Genomic DNA, 15,325 nt, shown 5'->3' with positions numbered 1-15,325 from the left:
AAAATGGCTTCAAATATGCATTAAATACGATACATTTGAATGTGAACCCAATTACATGTATGATTCACTTCAAATTCTAATACAAGGCATTTCTATAAAAAATAAATGTGGAAAAGACGTCAAATTTTCCCATGTAACCAGAGTTTTGTATTTCAATCTTTAATTCTGGTGGCAATTGAAATTAAATTTTTTCCTATGAATCCAATATTTTAATTTTAAATTTATTTTCTCCTATTAATTAGTGGTTTGATAACAATTTTTTTTTGTTAAAGAACTGTCCAACTAAATCTAAATTTTAATAAAAAAAAAAACACCATAAAAATTCTGAATTTATGTGTTTTGTATTGAAATAGTTCTTCATGTCTTTCCGGAATGACAAATGCCGATGTTGGTACGGTTGATGCGCTTCCAGTTGGAATCTGTTGCGGCAATGTTGGTAGGACCCAGCAGACTGGGGAAATAATTGGTTCCTCGAGGCCAGCAGCGTGACGCTTTTCCTCTTGTCAGAACCACCAAATAAAGTGCTGAAACAAAACCAATTCAAATGCAGTAAGATATTTTTGCCATCTGCAATCAAATCATTAATGCTTCTATACTAACCTGAAAAGCTTCAAATGTTGGCACCGATGTTCCAAGTTGAATCAATCCACTTTTGCGCTGACTGGCCTAGACCGCTGCCGTAGACTTCCGGATTTATCAATTTTTCGTATCTTTCCGTATCGTTTTTCCTTTTTTTTCACATCCGCTTTGGTCCTCAGCTCCAAGTGCAGCTTGGGCAGCTTGCTTACACCGGTTAATTCGACGGATGCCTTTTTTGAACCGGAATTCGCACTAGTTTATTAGATTTTAAATATTAAATTTCGAAAACGCGAACAAAATAAAAGCAAACCGAGCAAATTTGACACATGGATTCATTCAGTCACTCACCAGAGAATGAGCTCCTGTCACTTTACCCACATCGACTCTGGGAATAAGGTGACAATTCTCACGGTGACTTCGAGGTGAGGTGACAATCATCACGTCACGCGCGGCGCAGAATAAGGGCCATTATCTACCTATATGGTTGATAAAACAATCAATTTAAACCCTTTTGATGCATAAAATTTAAGACTTTCAAAATGACGAATGAAACAAAGGCCCTTATTCTGCGCCGCGAGTGACGTGACAGTTGGCGAGTCACCCCACCGTCACTCGACTCTTGTCACCTTATTCCGACAGTCGGTTTAAGTGAGGTGACAGCAAGTGACAGATACTCATTCCGAGCTGAGTGACTGGATGAACCCATCTAGAAAAATGGCAAAATTTGCTCTGATTGTGTTGTGCCGGTGTTCGCGATTCGGGTTTTGAAAATTGAATTTAAAATAAACGAGTGAAAATTGTGCCCCGTCCTGGACAATTATCGGATTGTACGGTGTTAGCAAGCTGATCAAGTGGAAAAAAAGGACAAATTTGGCTACAAAAGTGGAAATTACAGCCCAGCCCGGATTTCAGAAACAGCATCAAACTGGAGCAACAAAAACTCGGAACAACATGCAGGGGCGACTGCTGTCTCACAAACCGGTGCGCAAAAAGGCTTCCGAATCTGCGACAACCTCAGCAGCTATTTCAGGTTGGAAAAATAAGTTGCTTCTTTTAATCTCACCATTTCTAACTTTTGTCTACCTATTTTAGGTTTCCCGAAATGAGAAAAAACAGTGGTTATCGTTTTGACCATGGAAACAATCAGCTGTATCATCGGTGTTCAGGTTCGTCTTGCGCTTTTCGATGGAATCCATTTAACTATTCCGACCAGTCTGTTTGTTCATTTCGTTCTTTATACGGCGGAAGAAGATACCTTGGAACACCGGATATATCGGTGGTGACGTCTAGAAAAACGATCTGTGGGATTTAAAACCGAATCTTGAATGAGACCGAAAATACCGATGTACGTATGTGATGTGGGATGTAAGTGGCGGCTTCCCCCAGCGACGGGAATGTGTTCCGAAAAAGCGTAGGGTTAATAGTGGCATGTTATCCAAACAAACGGGAAAAGGTGCCCTATAATATCGAATTAATGGAACATGATTCGAATCTGATACAAATAAAGAACAAGTAAAATGATTCAATGTGTCTGTTTAATTAACTTAACCATAAGTCCATAAGTCGGTTTTATGGGGACACTTTTTAACGAACTTGCTGAATGCAATCAATTAACTGTTATTGTTTATATCATAATCAATCTCATTAAACAAGAAAATTTTCAGGTTGGAATTTTGATACAAAAATCAAGGCCTTAGCTGCAGATTCCAATTAGCATTCCAGGTTTAGATTTTGGAAAAAATCAATCGAATTTGCATAATAATATTCCGATTGCAAAATTTAAAACCTAGAATCCGTTTTTGATTGCACTTTTTTAACTATGCAATTTTAAATGCTTCAAATAAAGTTGAAAACTTATCAAACAAGCTTTTTCGTTCAGTCCTAAGGTTATCGTATCCCTTTTATCATTTTAAATCTCTTTTGACACGAATTTTTGTTAAAATTTTTGCCTCGTCGGTACCTACATCCATACCGACAATCCTCACCTAAAATCGTCACCCGAATGCGACAATTCTCACCCACGGTGACTACGATAATAGGGTAAGAACTCACAAAGTTCATCCGAAGTGACAATCCTCACCTAAACCGACTGCTGGAATAGAGTGACTTGGGTGACACGACTATCATCACGTCACTCGCGGCGCAGAATAAGGGCCAAAACCTTGTTTGCCCATTACAATGTTGCTTACGTCCCTTCTTCCAAACGGCGAATGTGCAGAGGAAGAAAAACCTAGCACATTCGCTATGGTTTCCATGAGAAAACAGTGAATACAGGTAGAGGTTATCAGAATACCAACCTGGCAATATTATTTCAGATTCTTGTTTTCAGGCGTTCTTAAATCGATACTCAAGGCTTTCGAACGCTGTACAATAATGCAGCAAGGAAAAGAAACCGAACAGCAGCAGTAGCAGCAAACCTAACAACCAGTGTTGCCAGATTGAAAACTGCTCAAGTCCGTAGATTTTACGAAAATCGAAAAATGTACTGATTTCGACCAAATAAAACTTGATGACCTTTTTTTTTTTGGTCATCAGGTAGAATTTTCATTTATCCGCAGAATTCCTTGAAGTTTTTCGATAATCCGTAGAAAATCCGTCAGAAATGGTGAAAATCCGTAGATCTCGAGCATCGATCTGTAGCTCCGTAGAAATGCTGAAAATCCGTAGAACTACGGAGAAATCCGTAGATCTGGCAAGGCTGCTAACAACTAACAGCAGCAGGCTGATCGGCAGCAGCCTGCTGCTGTTAGTCACCCAATCACCCGATTCACACTTTTATTACGCATTCACTAATAAATTTATCGCTACACTCGATAACTCACTAAGTAAACATTGGCCCTTATTCTGCGCCTCGCGTGACGTGACGATAGTAGAGTCACCCAAGTCACTCTATTCCAGCAGTCGGTTTAGGTGTGGAACGTCACTTAGGATGAACTTTGTGAGTTCTTACCCTATTCTCGTAGTCACCGTGGGTGAGAATCGTCGCATTCGGGTGACGATTTTAGGTGACAATGGGGTGAGTTTTTTTAACACTAGTTCCATTTCCCAATAAGAGATGGCACTGATCAAAATGGTTCCTTTAGACAAAAATTTGTATGGAAAAATTGAGAGTCGCATTTTTTTAATTTTTTTGACGTACCTGGCACACTTTTTTAAAACTTCTAAAGGTTCCCACACATTTTCCGGATCGTTTGCCCCCGGTGCTGATATCGAACGAGGTGGTGAAAATTGTTAAAATCGCGAAAAACTATCGGTGAGAGAGTAATTTTTTTCGTTTTGATTTTCTATTCTGGGGGCCGCAGGGCTGCCAGTTGGAATGTATTTTTATGTTTCGTGAAATTTTCTTAGTTTTAAGCGGGCCATACACCACATTTGTACAAATTCGATGAAATTCGATGCCTTTCTGTTGCTGTAAACAAAATTTGTATCGTGTATGGAACTGCTTGAATGAGCGCTCACACGGGTTGGGTAAAATCGGTCCTGATCGAAATATTTTGTTCAAACCACCCTCTGGGGCAATTTTTTGTTGTTGCTCTTTTAGCCACCAATCATTTGTGTTCGCACGAAATTTGTTTGTATCGTGTGTGGGCGAGCATAAATCAAACAATAATTGTCGTAAAATCATCGTATTTGTACTCGCCATTTTTTAGTCTATGGCCCGCTTTACACATAAACATACGAAGAAAATTTTAATATTGGATTTATTTTTTTCATGATACCAGTTTAAGTAAATCGTAAAGGCTGATGTTAAGCTGTCTTGATAAATTCATGATAGTACTGTTACAAGTATGTGATTGACCTTGGTAAATTGTAAACGAATTGTACAATCAGATTTGTAACTTACAATCGACTCCCAGTTATTGATTTAATATTGACTTGTACGATGTATTTTACCCATACGCTCGTATGGTTCTCTTAGAATTCATTTATAGACCATATTAAAGCTCTAAATCTATTAATTATTTGAATTAATTATGTAATATGATTATCGTCAATATTGTTTGAATAAAATCTATAATTTTTTTATACGAGGTTTTAAGCTTTTTTTTATACAAATCCCATTTTTTTTAAATTTCACATTTTACAAACCATTCTGACCGTTCGCACAAAAGTTCGTCAATAGACTCCCAATGCAGCACAATTTTGTTTTTTTTTAAATGATCTAAGAATTCATTTATTGACAGATAACAGCCTTAAATCTATTTTGTATTGGTACCAATTTTTTACCTAATATATTTTTTGTCAAAAAAGATTTGATAAAATTGTTTTTATAGTAATTCTTATAAAAAAAAACGTACGCACGACATATACAAAACTTGAGTGACATGTTTGAATGGCTCACAAGCAAGATGAGAGAGTTGAGATTAGTTGCAGCTACCTATATTATTCACCGAAACTTCTACGCAATTAATTTACGAAAATAGTACTTTTCATATTAAAAAAAAAGGGTTAAATAAAATAATTTGGCATCCCTTTTGCTTCCAATCCGTTTTTGTTTTGCCTTATTCTACGTTTATACACGCTTTGAAATTTTAGCAAAAAAAAACATAAATTTTAACCATCACACACTCACATGGCACTATAAATCAACGACCTCGTTTTACGCATCATGGAATATAAATAGAAGAACTTCGTTTTCGGGTGCTTTGCCTCTGAAGGAATATATGGAACGGATAATATTTGTAGCTTTGTGATAAAGTAGCTTTTGTGTTTCTTTCGATAACAAAACCACACTTATATCGATTGGTCGATGTTTAAAACCAATTTTATTTTTAAATGCTTTTCGATGTAAATTTCTTATATTTTGTTTATATTTTTAGTTTCTTCAACTTTTTTTTTACTTGTAAAAAAAATTTTTTACAATGTAAATTTTCTTTGCCACCCTTTGTAACACATCAATTTGGTTCATACAAGGTCTTTCAGCAAATTGGAGCAAATAATTGAATGAATTCAATCAGAAATTAGGTTTATATAAGGGTGAAATCAAAATATAATAAAAAAAAACCATAAATATTTACATGTTTTTAAGGATTTATTAATGACACTTTGCCATACTTGTGGATTCGTGTCACAAACGTTTACGTTTTGTTTTTTTTTCTTTGTCAAATCAACGCTTATGATAAAGCAATATCACTTCAATGAAACACCTAAAAAGTTAATTGAACCTCGTATTGTAGTAAGTATGATTTAAAAAATTAACAGTCGTTATGAGCACTCGGGTAAGGCTTATCGATTTGTTCACATCCATTTGTTTGTTTTATCGAACATCGATTAACGTCAATAAAATCACCTGTGAAAAATACATATACTTTATTGACAATATTTTCGAATGCGTCACAATCAAGCATTTTAAGAAATGGTCGGAATGATTGAATTGAAATTTATTAAATTCTAAATTCGTTTAGGCGGTTTTGACTTGTCATCTAGTTCACTATGAGTTTTCTTCGATAAGCGTATTTATTTTTGTATTCCTTTGTTTATGCTGCATCTTCGTCACACTTCATTGCTCTCCGATTCTAGGTTCGGATTTATTTTTTGGCTTGTTTTTTCCTCTCGCCTCCATCGAGCGGCCCGATCGGTTGTAGGAAATTGTTTTGATTCGATACTGCTTACCATGTTGTATTTCCTGATAACATACTTGGCCCCTGGGGACGTACCAAACAAAAACTTGTTTTGCTGCTCACCCGGGATGTGCATTTCATTCGACGCGGTTGAACCTGGAAAAAGAAAATTGATATTGAGTGATGTGATACGAACTTTGTGGGGCTCCAAAAATCACCTTTTTCATCATACTTTTCACGGTCCAAACCTTAATCTCAGTACCACATCCACATTCACTTCCCGAGCTGAAGACCAAATCCAATACAGCACCATAAACGTATAAACCGAAAATTCGTGTTGACCTGCTGCTCAGCCGGGATGTATGTACATCTCATCCTGCGTCGTTAGAACTGAAAAAAAAAAACAAATGTATTGATTAAAACACGTTATATTTAGTACTCACTCGTAGAGAATACTTCAAAAAACTTCAGACCTCAATATACTTACGTAAAACTGAACAACAGAGAAAAATTTCGGATATTTTCCTGCCACTTATTTTTCATATATGGAAAATCAAAACGGAAAGTCAAGACCAAAACAGAACAGAGTAAATTTTCTCCCTTTCAACAGATTCTCTCTCTTCACTGAGAGGGAATTTCAAATTCACTAGTGGCGGCTCCAAGCGGTCGATATTTACAGGCGCTTGCCGACAAAGGCCATTGTCGGTACCTTTTCAGGTGGTGACGAGATAGAAATTCAATGAAAAATTTATGAAACAGAGAATAATTTGGCTCTAAAAGTTCAACAACATTAAAATAGGACCATTTTAAAAACAATTTTCACGAACAAATCTAGATTCGCTGATCTAACTCGGCAATCGATGAGGATTGTATGTACCTTTTCAGGTGGGGACGAAAAAGAAATTTAACAGAAAATTTATGTACATGAAAATGAAAGGCTCTAAATAGTTAATTAAATGATTTATTCTAAAATATCAAACCAATTTACTTCCCGAATAGAATTGAACCATGAAAAAACAATGAATTTCATGTTCACAAACCATACATTGTATGGTTTACACAATGATTATTATCGTCCTAGATACCGTGAATGCACATTGGAATTTATAGTTTTTGACCATACATTTCATCGTTTTGACGAAAATAACCATGAAAAAGGGGTATTGTTATGCAGCGTGACCATGAAAAAAATGGCGATTTTCCATACATTGAGAAGCCCAAAAATATAAAGTTCATGGTTGTAACAGCTTCCAATTTTTCATAGTAAAACCATGAAAATCCGATGATTTACATTGTTAAACCGCTGTAAACAAAATATTTGCTCATGGTGGGGTTTTTGCATTTATTTTTGGTTTTGTCATCATTTTCAGTTTTATTTTATTGGAACGGATTGATTTATTCACATTTATTTAATAATCAAAAAATAACACTTCACTCACACTTATTGATTGCAGCTATTTCCTGGATCCGTCTCTCACTTTCCGGCTTCCCGTAGCCGCTCTATCGACATCCACACGCGCGCAATGCATGATGATGATTGTTTTATGCTAAAATTGATAAAAATAAACGATTAAACAATGTTGCTTCTTGTTAATTTCGCTTTTAACTTACCATTGGGTCCACCTCAGAACACTTAGAATTAATTTTTCTAAAAACTACCGACCGACGATTGTGGAGAGGAAAATAAACAGTACCGCGGCCGTCAAATTATCCGTACACGCAAAACTTGGAATGTTTAAAATTCTTAAATTATTCACGCTGGGATGTACTTTTAACCATGAAGTACGTGGTCACATTTGAATTCATTGGATATTGAATGTGATACCATGGTTCTGTTCTATTCGGGTTGTGAACAGCGCATTTGAGCGTCGATTTTCGATGACGATTGTCGATACGTGTTCGGATATATAAGCACAGAAATTAAAGGATAAGCTGCGAATATAAATTAAATCAACTAAAATAATTTAAACAGTGAACATAAAAGCTAGTTTATTTTGTTTTTTTTTCTTACTTAAAACAACAAAAAAATGTAAAAAAACACAAGATCAATTTATATCTGAATTTGTGATTCCTCAACATATCCGGATTATCCGAAACTTTTCTGTGCCGAAACTTAGTAGGTAGTGGTAGAAAGATCAATTGAACTGCTCTGCGGCAGCGTCTGTTTCTACTTCCGAAACAGAACTTCAGGTATCCGCTGCTGACTGACTGTTTTTCCTTCAGCCGCTGCTGCTACATTTTAGGTCACGATACTTTTATGCTTTGCAAATAGATTTCCACCTTTCTCCACCCGGGGGTGCCTGCACGGCTGGCGTTGCTGGAAAAGTGATATCGCCACTGGTGTTGGTCCTATTTGCGAGTGTTGGCGTTCGAACAACAACCGTCGACTTCCGTGTACTACCTTTGTGTTCTCCTCTGAAGGATGGGACATTTGTTCGTTTTCCACATCCGCTACGATCCTCGGCTCCATTTCTAGCTTAACCTATTCGCTTAAGCCGTACAGTCCTACGGTGACGGTTTTCGAACCGAATTTTTCAATATTTTATTCAAAATTTAATTTTAAAATTTCGACGCGCAAGCAAAATAAAAACAAACCGAGCTGATTTGACACATGGGTTCATCCAGTCGCTCACCTAGGAATGAGTGTCTGTCACTTTGCCCACATCGACTCCGGGAATAAGGTGACAAAACTCACGGTGACTCCGAGGTGAGGTGACAAACGTCACCTCACGATCGGCGCAGAATAAGGGCCATTCTCTATGCCAAAAAAAATTTGAAAATTTACCGGTAATAATTGCCTCAGAAACATTTGGGCGTAAGTGCAAGTTGAACGAATCAAAGGACGAATGAGACAAATTTCCCCTCCAGCTGATCGGCAACAGAAAGCTGATCAGCAGCAGCGAGTTGGTTTGATCGATGTCGCACCCGATTCACACATTTCATTATGCATTCCCGCATAAATACGGATTGTAACTAAACGATTTCAGAAATAGTCTAATTACGATTTGATTAAGCGTAAACAAAAGTTAAGCAAACGGTTGTTGAAAATGTAAAATACATTGCATGAATCGTGAATTCCAAATTGACTGTATTTTAAATATGTTGTTAGATTATGTAACTGTTAAAAACTGTTAAAACACTTGTATGGAAGAACTGTAATACAAACAGTTAGGATAACGTCCCAAAACCGTGCATGGAATCATATTTAGAACTTAGAACAGTTATCGTTATAGTTATTCTTGAAGTACGCTTGTAACTGAACGTTTACAGTAATAGTTATGAAACGATTGCATAAAATGTTCTTCCAACGTTATACTGATGTTTATGAGAACCGTACGTGTTAATGGCGGATGCACCAAAAGGCGAATTTTCGGATTTCGTATAGAGACATTCAGTTTCACTTAATAATTCATTTTATTTTTTACTCACATTTACTGCATTTAGAACATTTTTAATTTTTTGATCCAGCTGGTGTAAAAAATCAATGGTGAATGAAGTATCCAACGGCATTGAAGAATTAGGTCCGGAATTTACACAGCAAGACCAGCGTGGGAAGTCCCCACGTTCGGGGAACTCGGGCTGCGTAGAAAAAAAACAGCATTCGCCGCCACTATAATGAAATGAAAAACAAAACAGTCAGAAATATACATGGAATTTTAAAAATTAAAAAATTGGCTCCCTCAGAGTTAGTAGGTGAAAAACGCAACACCAACCCACTCACCTGAATTATTTGTACCTCTTGGCCTAACTGTTGGGCTGGAGAGTCCAGCTCTCGGTGTGCAAGCTTCCTGTTCCATTACGGCAGCTATCGGCATAAAAAATTAGTTGCTGTTGATTTCAATTGCACCGTACCACAAAATCAATTTTTCTAATTTCTTATTCTTATTTTTTTTTATTCTTCTCGAAATTCTTGGCAGTTATGACAGCTGTTATCAGAGGTGCCAGGTGTCCTGTTTTATCAGGATTTGTCCTGATTATCGAGATACCGTCCTGATTTTCAAAAACTCTCAAATTGTCAATCAGTCTAAGCGTTAAAAATTCTTCTTAAAACATTTTTCTTTAAAAAATTCTTCAAATGTTTTTTTGAGTTTTTTTACGAAATAAAATTTACCATTTTCATTTTCATCTTCGATGTCCACGAGTAATTACAAATAAAATTGCAAGTTCATTGTGGTTTAAACTCAATTATTGTTTTTGTCAAAAATTTTGAACAATTTCCCCGACATATACAGGAATTTGAATAATTATATGCAAATAGAACCTTCTAAAAATTATCATAAATGTATGCTGATTTTATTGAAAAACATCTGGCTTCTCTGGATCCTTCATTACGACTTCGCGAGTGTGGCAAAAGGCATGAACGCTACGGATAACGGTTTGAGAACAATTTTACGATTGTTGATAAAATTGAAGTAATCGTTCTAAACGTTCATTCACTTTTTCAGATATCATCACTTTTCCACATGAACGTTCATGTTTCGTTCTTAATGTTTTAGAAATAAAGTTCAACATAATAGTTACGTTTACAGAGACAGTCACTATTTCTGAAGCCGTTGATTTAACGTATGGACTGTTTGAGATATAGTTTTTGAGTATGCGGGTTTACTCACCAATTTACCGCTACACCACTTATTAAACAGCCACTACGCCGAGAAAATTGAAAATTTTCCATAGTATTTACACCAGAAACATTTGGGCGTATGTGCAAGTTGAACGAATCAAAGGACGAAAGAAAAGAGACGAATGAAACAAATTTCCCCTCCAAACGACGAATGTGTTCAGACGTATGAACGATTTATGTTTGAATATGTCGTATGTTCCTATTATGATTAAAAAATAGCTCTAAAAATTGCAAAAAAATAAATTCATAATGTGGAATATCTGACACAATTAGTTTCCATGAATATTGCGTATTTTTTGAAGGGTTATCGGCGAAGGAATAAAAATAGGATTTGAAAAACACTCTTCAAATTTCAGAAGCGTTTTTCTCGGTTCGGTGTTTCTGTTTCATTCGACGTAATGAAAGCTCACGCGAGATTTTTAGGATTATTGAAAAATTGCCTCTGGTTGAAATTTTTGCAATGAGGACGCCATGTTGCCCCTATACGTGTTTCACTCGTTTTCACTTCTTCCTGCGGGTTTCTTGACTGAAAACTTTGTACGGGAATTTTTGTTTTCTTCAGCCCCTTGGTTTTCTTTCGTCCTTTGATGCGTTCAACTTGCACTTACGACCAAATGTTTCTGAAGTAAATACCACTGATCATGGTCAGTGTAAATGGTGTAAATACTATGGGAAATTTTCAATTTTCTCGGCATAGTGGATGTTTAATCAGTCAGTTATCGAGTGTAGCGGTAAATTTGTTATACCGTATTTTTTTCACCTGGAGGCAAACTAGAGGCAACCTAGGTTCGCTCTAACTGCTGTCATCGTGCTCATTTATTGCTCGAGAGGCAACCTAGGTTCGCTCGAAAAACGGACGGAGTCGCCCTGAGAAGAAAGTCAGTTTTGCGAGAAGTTTACCAATACTCTCAACGTTGTTGTCAAAACATTAAACAGCTTTTTTTGACTGAAAGCAAAACAGTTGAAATAATGAACGGGAAAATGATGATTGCCGCGATTTTGAAACTCTCAGCCAAGTAAAATCGTACTATCTGCTGTCCAGTGCAATCCGGACACGAAAAAAGGCAATCCGGATGTGAAGAACCGAATGAAGAAATCTAGAAGGGAGAACAAAATGACAGCTGCATGTAAACATTGCGCTCGTTCTTACGCACACCTACGTATGGAATAACTCGAAACCCGAAAATCTTTTTTTTATTCTGACGGTTCCAGAGCCAAATCCGGAATCAAAAAAAAAATTAAAATACGCCATTAGTAAATGCATAATGAAAAGTGTGAATCGGGTGCGACATCGGTCAAACCAGCTCACTGCTGCTGATCAGCTTTCTGTTGCCGATCAGCTGACTGCTATTTATTTTTTGCTGCTGCTGGTCGGCTTTTCTTTGCTGCATTATTTTAGGGCATTCGAAAGCCTTTAGAGCACCTGCAACGGTTCAGGTCTAAATATTGGTTTTAGGTATACCAGTTTTAGCAAAATTTTAAATTTTGGAATCGGCTAAAACACGCGCTCCCCACCGGTGTGATAGCAAATTTAAAACAGGTACACTTTTATTGCAGACACTCAATAATTGAAAAGAAAAAACTCATTTTAATTGAAAAATTGCTAAGTTTTGAGTTTCACACCGTCTTAATTGTATCAGGGTTTCATTAACTTAAAGTCTTTTTAATAAAGTTTGTTTGGAACAAGTAGAAATGGATTGACGATTGAATACCTTTCTTTTTCCAATTGACTTCGACCGATTTCTTCCAGGCCGTAACGAACCCCCATGTCGAGCTTTGTCTATTTTGACTATTTTGACTAGTTTCAGCTTGCTTCATTGACAACGACCTGACTAGTTTCGACCAAAACTTTGGCTCATTGAACAACTACCAGTTGGCAGAAACCAGTTGAAACCGATTTTTATCTATGATTGAACGAAGCTTAAAAAGCCAAAATGCCTATACGCAGCGAGAAAAAAAGCTTAATTGAAACAAAAAAAAACCTTTTTCTTTTAAAAATTGACTCATTTTGGGGTGTTGATTCCAAATATTAATTTAGTTTACCAGTTCTTTTTTATAGGTAAAAATTCATTAAACATATTTGTGCTTTTGTTTGGGCAAACTAAACAGATTGACAAACATGCTCCTTTTATGTATTCTTAAGTAGAATTTTCATAATTATCAGTAGTTTGTAATGTAGCAGACGGCTTTTTAGCCAGAAATTGAAAGGAATTTTTTCTAAGAATCATGTCAGTTTAGTCAATGTTATCGAACAATATATCATATTTCATGGTTTTTATATTAAAATGGTGAAATATTATGGATTATAAATATTGTTAACAACTTTTGACAAAAACCGGTCATTACACGGATATTCAAATTTTTTAATTTTTTTTAAAGTTTATTGTTGTTTTGCATTAATTTCATTAGAATGTTTCTGTTATTGAAAATGAAAGTTCATATAACGTTTGAACTCGAGAAACGCTGACTGGGCTCACTAATTCGTTGAGGCTAAAAGCTATTTATTGAAATATGAAGTCAAGAATAGTTTGACATAAATTATTTATACATGATACATGGTTTTTGTTAACATGTTTTCTCAATTTGTGTTACGTATTGACCGATTTTGGCGAGAAAAAACATTCAAATAACTTCTCAAAAAGAAACAATTATTACACCCAATGCTACCCAAACATGTGTGAAAATAATCTTCATTGGCTAAAATTTTCTCACCGTGAGCTCCAAACGTCTAAATCGGTCTGTCGTATATTTTGAAATCCTGTTCCAAATTTGCTTGAATTTGGAACAAAGGCGTATAACTGTTGGGAATTTTGAAATCGATAACTGTGCTAAAACAGCAATTTACGACACCGGTGCCAGCCGAAATGTTTTAGCGTGGTCGAAAACCGTGTTTTGCACCTACCGTTGGGACAGCCCTTAGTATCGATTTAAGATCGCTAGAACCCGGATGAGACATTTACGAAACATACGAGATTTTCCAATATAAATCGTTCATAAGGTTCATACGTCTAAAAACATTCGTCGTTTGGAGGGGAAATTTGTCTCATTCGTCTGTTGTCTTTCGTCCTTTGATTCGGGTGAAAATAAATACGCCATTAAACTGGCTTTAGTGTTCTTGCTTAAGGTTTTTGGAGATTATGTTAGAACGAGTGAACCTGTGAACACAGAGATTTTTTTTGAGCCTTTGAAAATCAAACAGAGAACCTGTATTTTTGTCGAGCGGGACAATTAATTTAACTATTACACATTATTTGAGCATTAAAAATTTGATGTGTATGAAATGACGTTTGTTGCAGCATGAAAAACCCACTTTGCAAGTTATTTATATTAGGCGTGCAAGAATTGTTTGTTTACCGGAAAACAGAATTTCGTTTTGCAAAAATATCGCGGTCAATTAAACCCGCAAAATAGTATAATTCTGATTGAAATCTATCTTTCGAACATATGCGCATTTCATTTCGCTAAAAACGATGTCGGGATTAGAGTCTTACGTAAATAGCACAGTGTCAATAATCACGGCCGACGGACGCAACTTTGTCGGCACGCTGAAGGGCTTCGATCAAACGATTAATCTCATCTTGGACGAATCGCACGAAAGAGTTTATTCGATGACCGCTGGGATCGAGCAAGTCGTTCTTGGACTTCATATCATTCGTGGAGATAATGTAGCCGTTGTTGGCCAGCTAGACGAGAGTATAGATAGTAAGCTAGATTTTTCAACCATCCATGGGCTGCCGTTGGATCCGGTTACACATTAGTTTTTAACAACCAAACCTTTTGGAAGGTTCCCTTAACTAAATTTATTTTTAAATAAAGTTGTAATAAAGATGTTTTTCTTGTTTTTTCACTAAATTCCGAAATTGTTCGATCAAGATTTAGAATGGAACAAATCCATGCTGCAAAGCACGTGCAAGCATGTACATACAAACTTTTCGTTAAATTTGCTTTTGAATGCGATTATAGTGTTTTCGTTCATTTTCGACTGGCACGGAGGCAGTAGCAAACTTCATAAACAAAAAAAAATCCTCGCACACGATGCACATACATTGGCCTTTATTCTGCGCCTCGAGTGACGTGACGATAGTAGAGTCACCCAAGTCACTCTATTCCAGCAGTCGGTTTAGGTGAGGAACGTCACTTCGGATGAACTTTGTGAGTTCTTACCCTATTCTCGTAGTCACCGTGGGTGAGAATCGTCGCATTCGGGTGACGATTTTAGGTGACAATTGTCGGTACCTTTTCAGGTCGCGACGAGATCGAAATTCAATGAAAAATTTATGAAACAGGGAATAATTTGGCTCTAAAAGTTCAACAACATTAATGTATGACCATTTTAAAAACAATTTTCACGAACAAATCTAGATTCGCTGAACTAATTCGGCAATCGATGAGGATTGTCGGTACCTTTTCAGGTGGTGACAAAAAAGAAATTTAACAGAAAATTTATGTACACGGAAATGAAAGGCTCTAAATAGTTAATCAAATGATAAAGAATGATAGTTTTGAATATGTATGATTTTTTTTATTTATTGAAATGTTTTGCAAAATGTGAATGTGTTTTCCG

General features: G+C 36.2%; 2 protein-coding genes and 1 long non-coding RNA gene across 3 annotated transcripts in view; 1 reads left to right on the top strand and 2 right to left on the bottom strand.

Annotated features, from left to right (window-relative positions):
- The window catches only part of LOC129744620 (protein OSCP1), a 40,015-nt gene that overhangs the window by 10,672 nt on the left and 14,018 nt on the right, over nucleotides 1-15,325 (bottom strand). The gene's annotated exons all lie outside the window — the stretch shown is intronic.
- Nucleotides 9,536-10,356, bottom strand: LOC129744622 (uncharacterized). Its single transcript, XR_008736958.1, has 2 exons — nucleotides 9,862-10,356; nucleotides 9,536-9,750 (listed from the first exon to the last, which is right to left on the bottom strand). It is a non-coding gene; the product is annotated as an uncharacterized LOC129744622 (long non-coding RNA).
- LOC129744621 (U6 snRNA-associated Sm-like protein LSm8) lies at nucleotides 14,072-14,593 on the top strand. The gene has a single exon (XM_055737238.1). It carries the CDS (start codon nucleotides 14,232-14,234, stop codon nucleotides 14,517-14,519), a length of 288 nt encoding a protein of 95 aa, XP_055593213.1. The 5' UTR covers nucleotides 14,072-14,231; the 3' UTR covers nucleotides 14,520-14,593.

Source organism: Uranotaenia lowii, chromosome 2 (assembly GCF_029784155.1).
Source record: "Uranotaenia lowii strain MFRU-FL chromosome 2, ASM2978415v1, whole genome shotgun sequence".
Taxonomy (NCBI): domain Eukaryota; kingdom Metazoa; phylum Arthropoda; class Insecta; order Diptera; family Culicidae; genus Uranotaenia; species Uranotaenia lowii.
Note: the sequence above shows the minus strand (reverse complement) of the source record. Positions and strands in the feature narration are given on the sequence as shown.

Excerpts from the sequence above, each read along its gene's own strand:
- LOC129744621 (XM_055737238.1), top strand. The coding sequence starts at position 14,232 with ATGTCGGGATTAGAGTCTTACGTAAATAGCACAGTGTCAATAATCACG.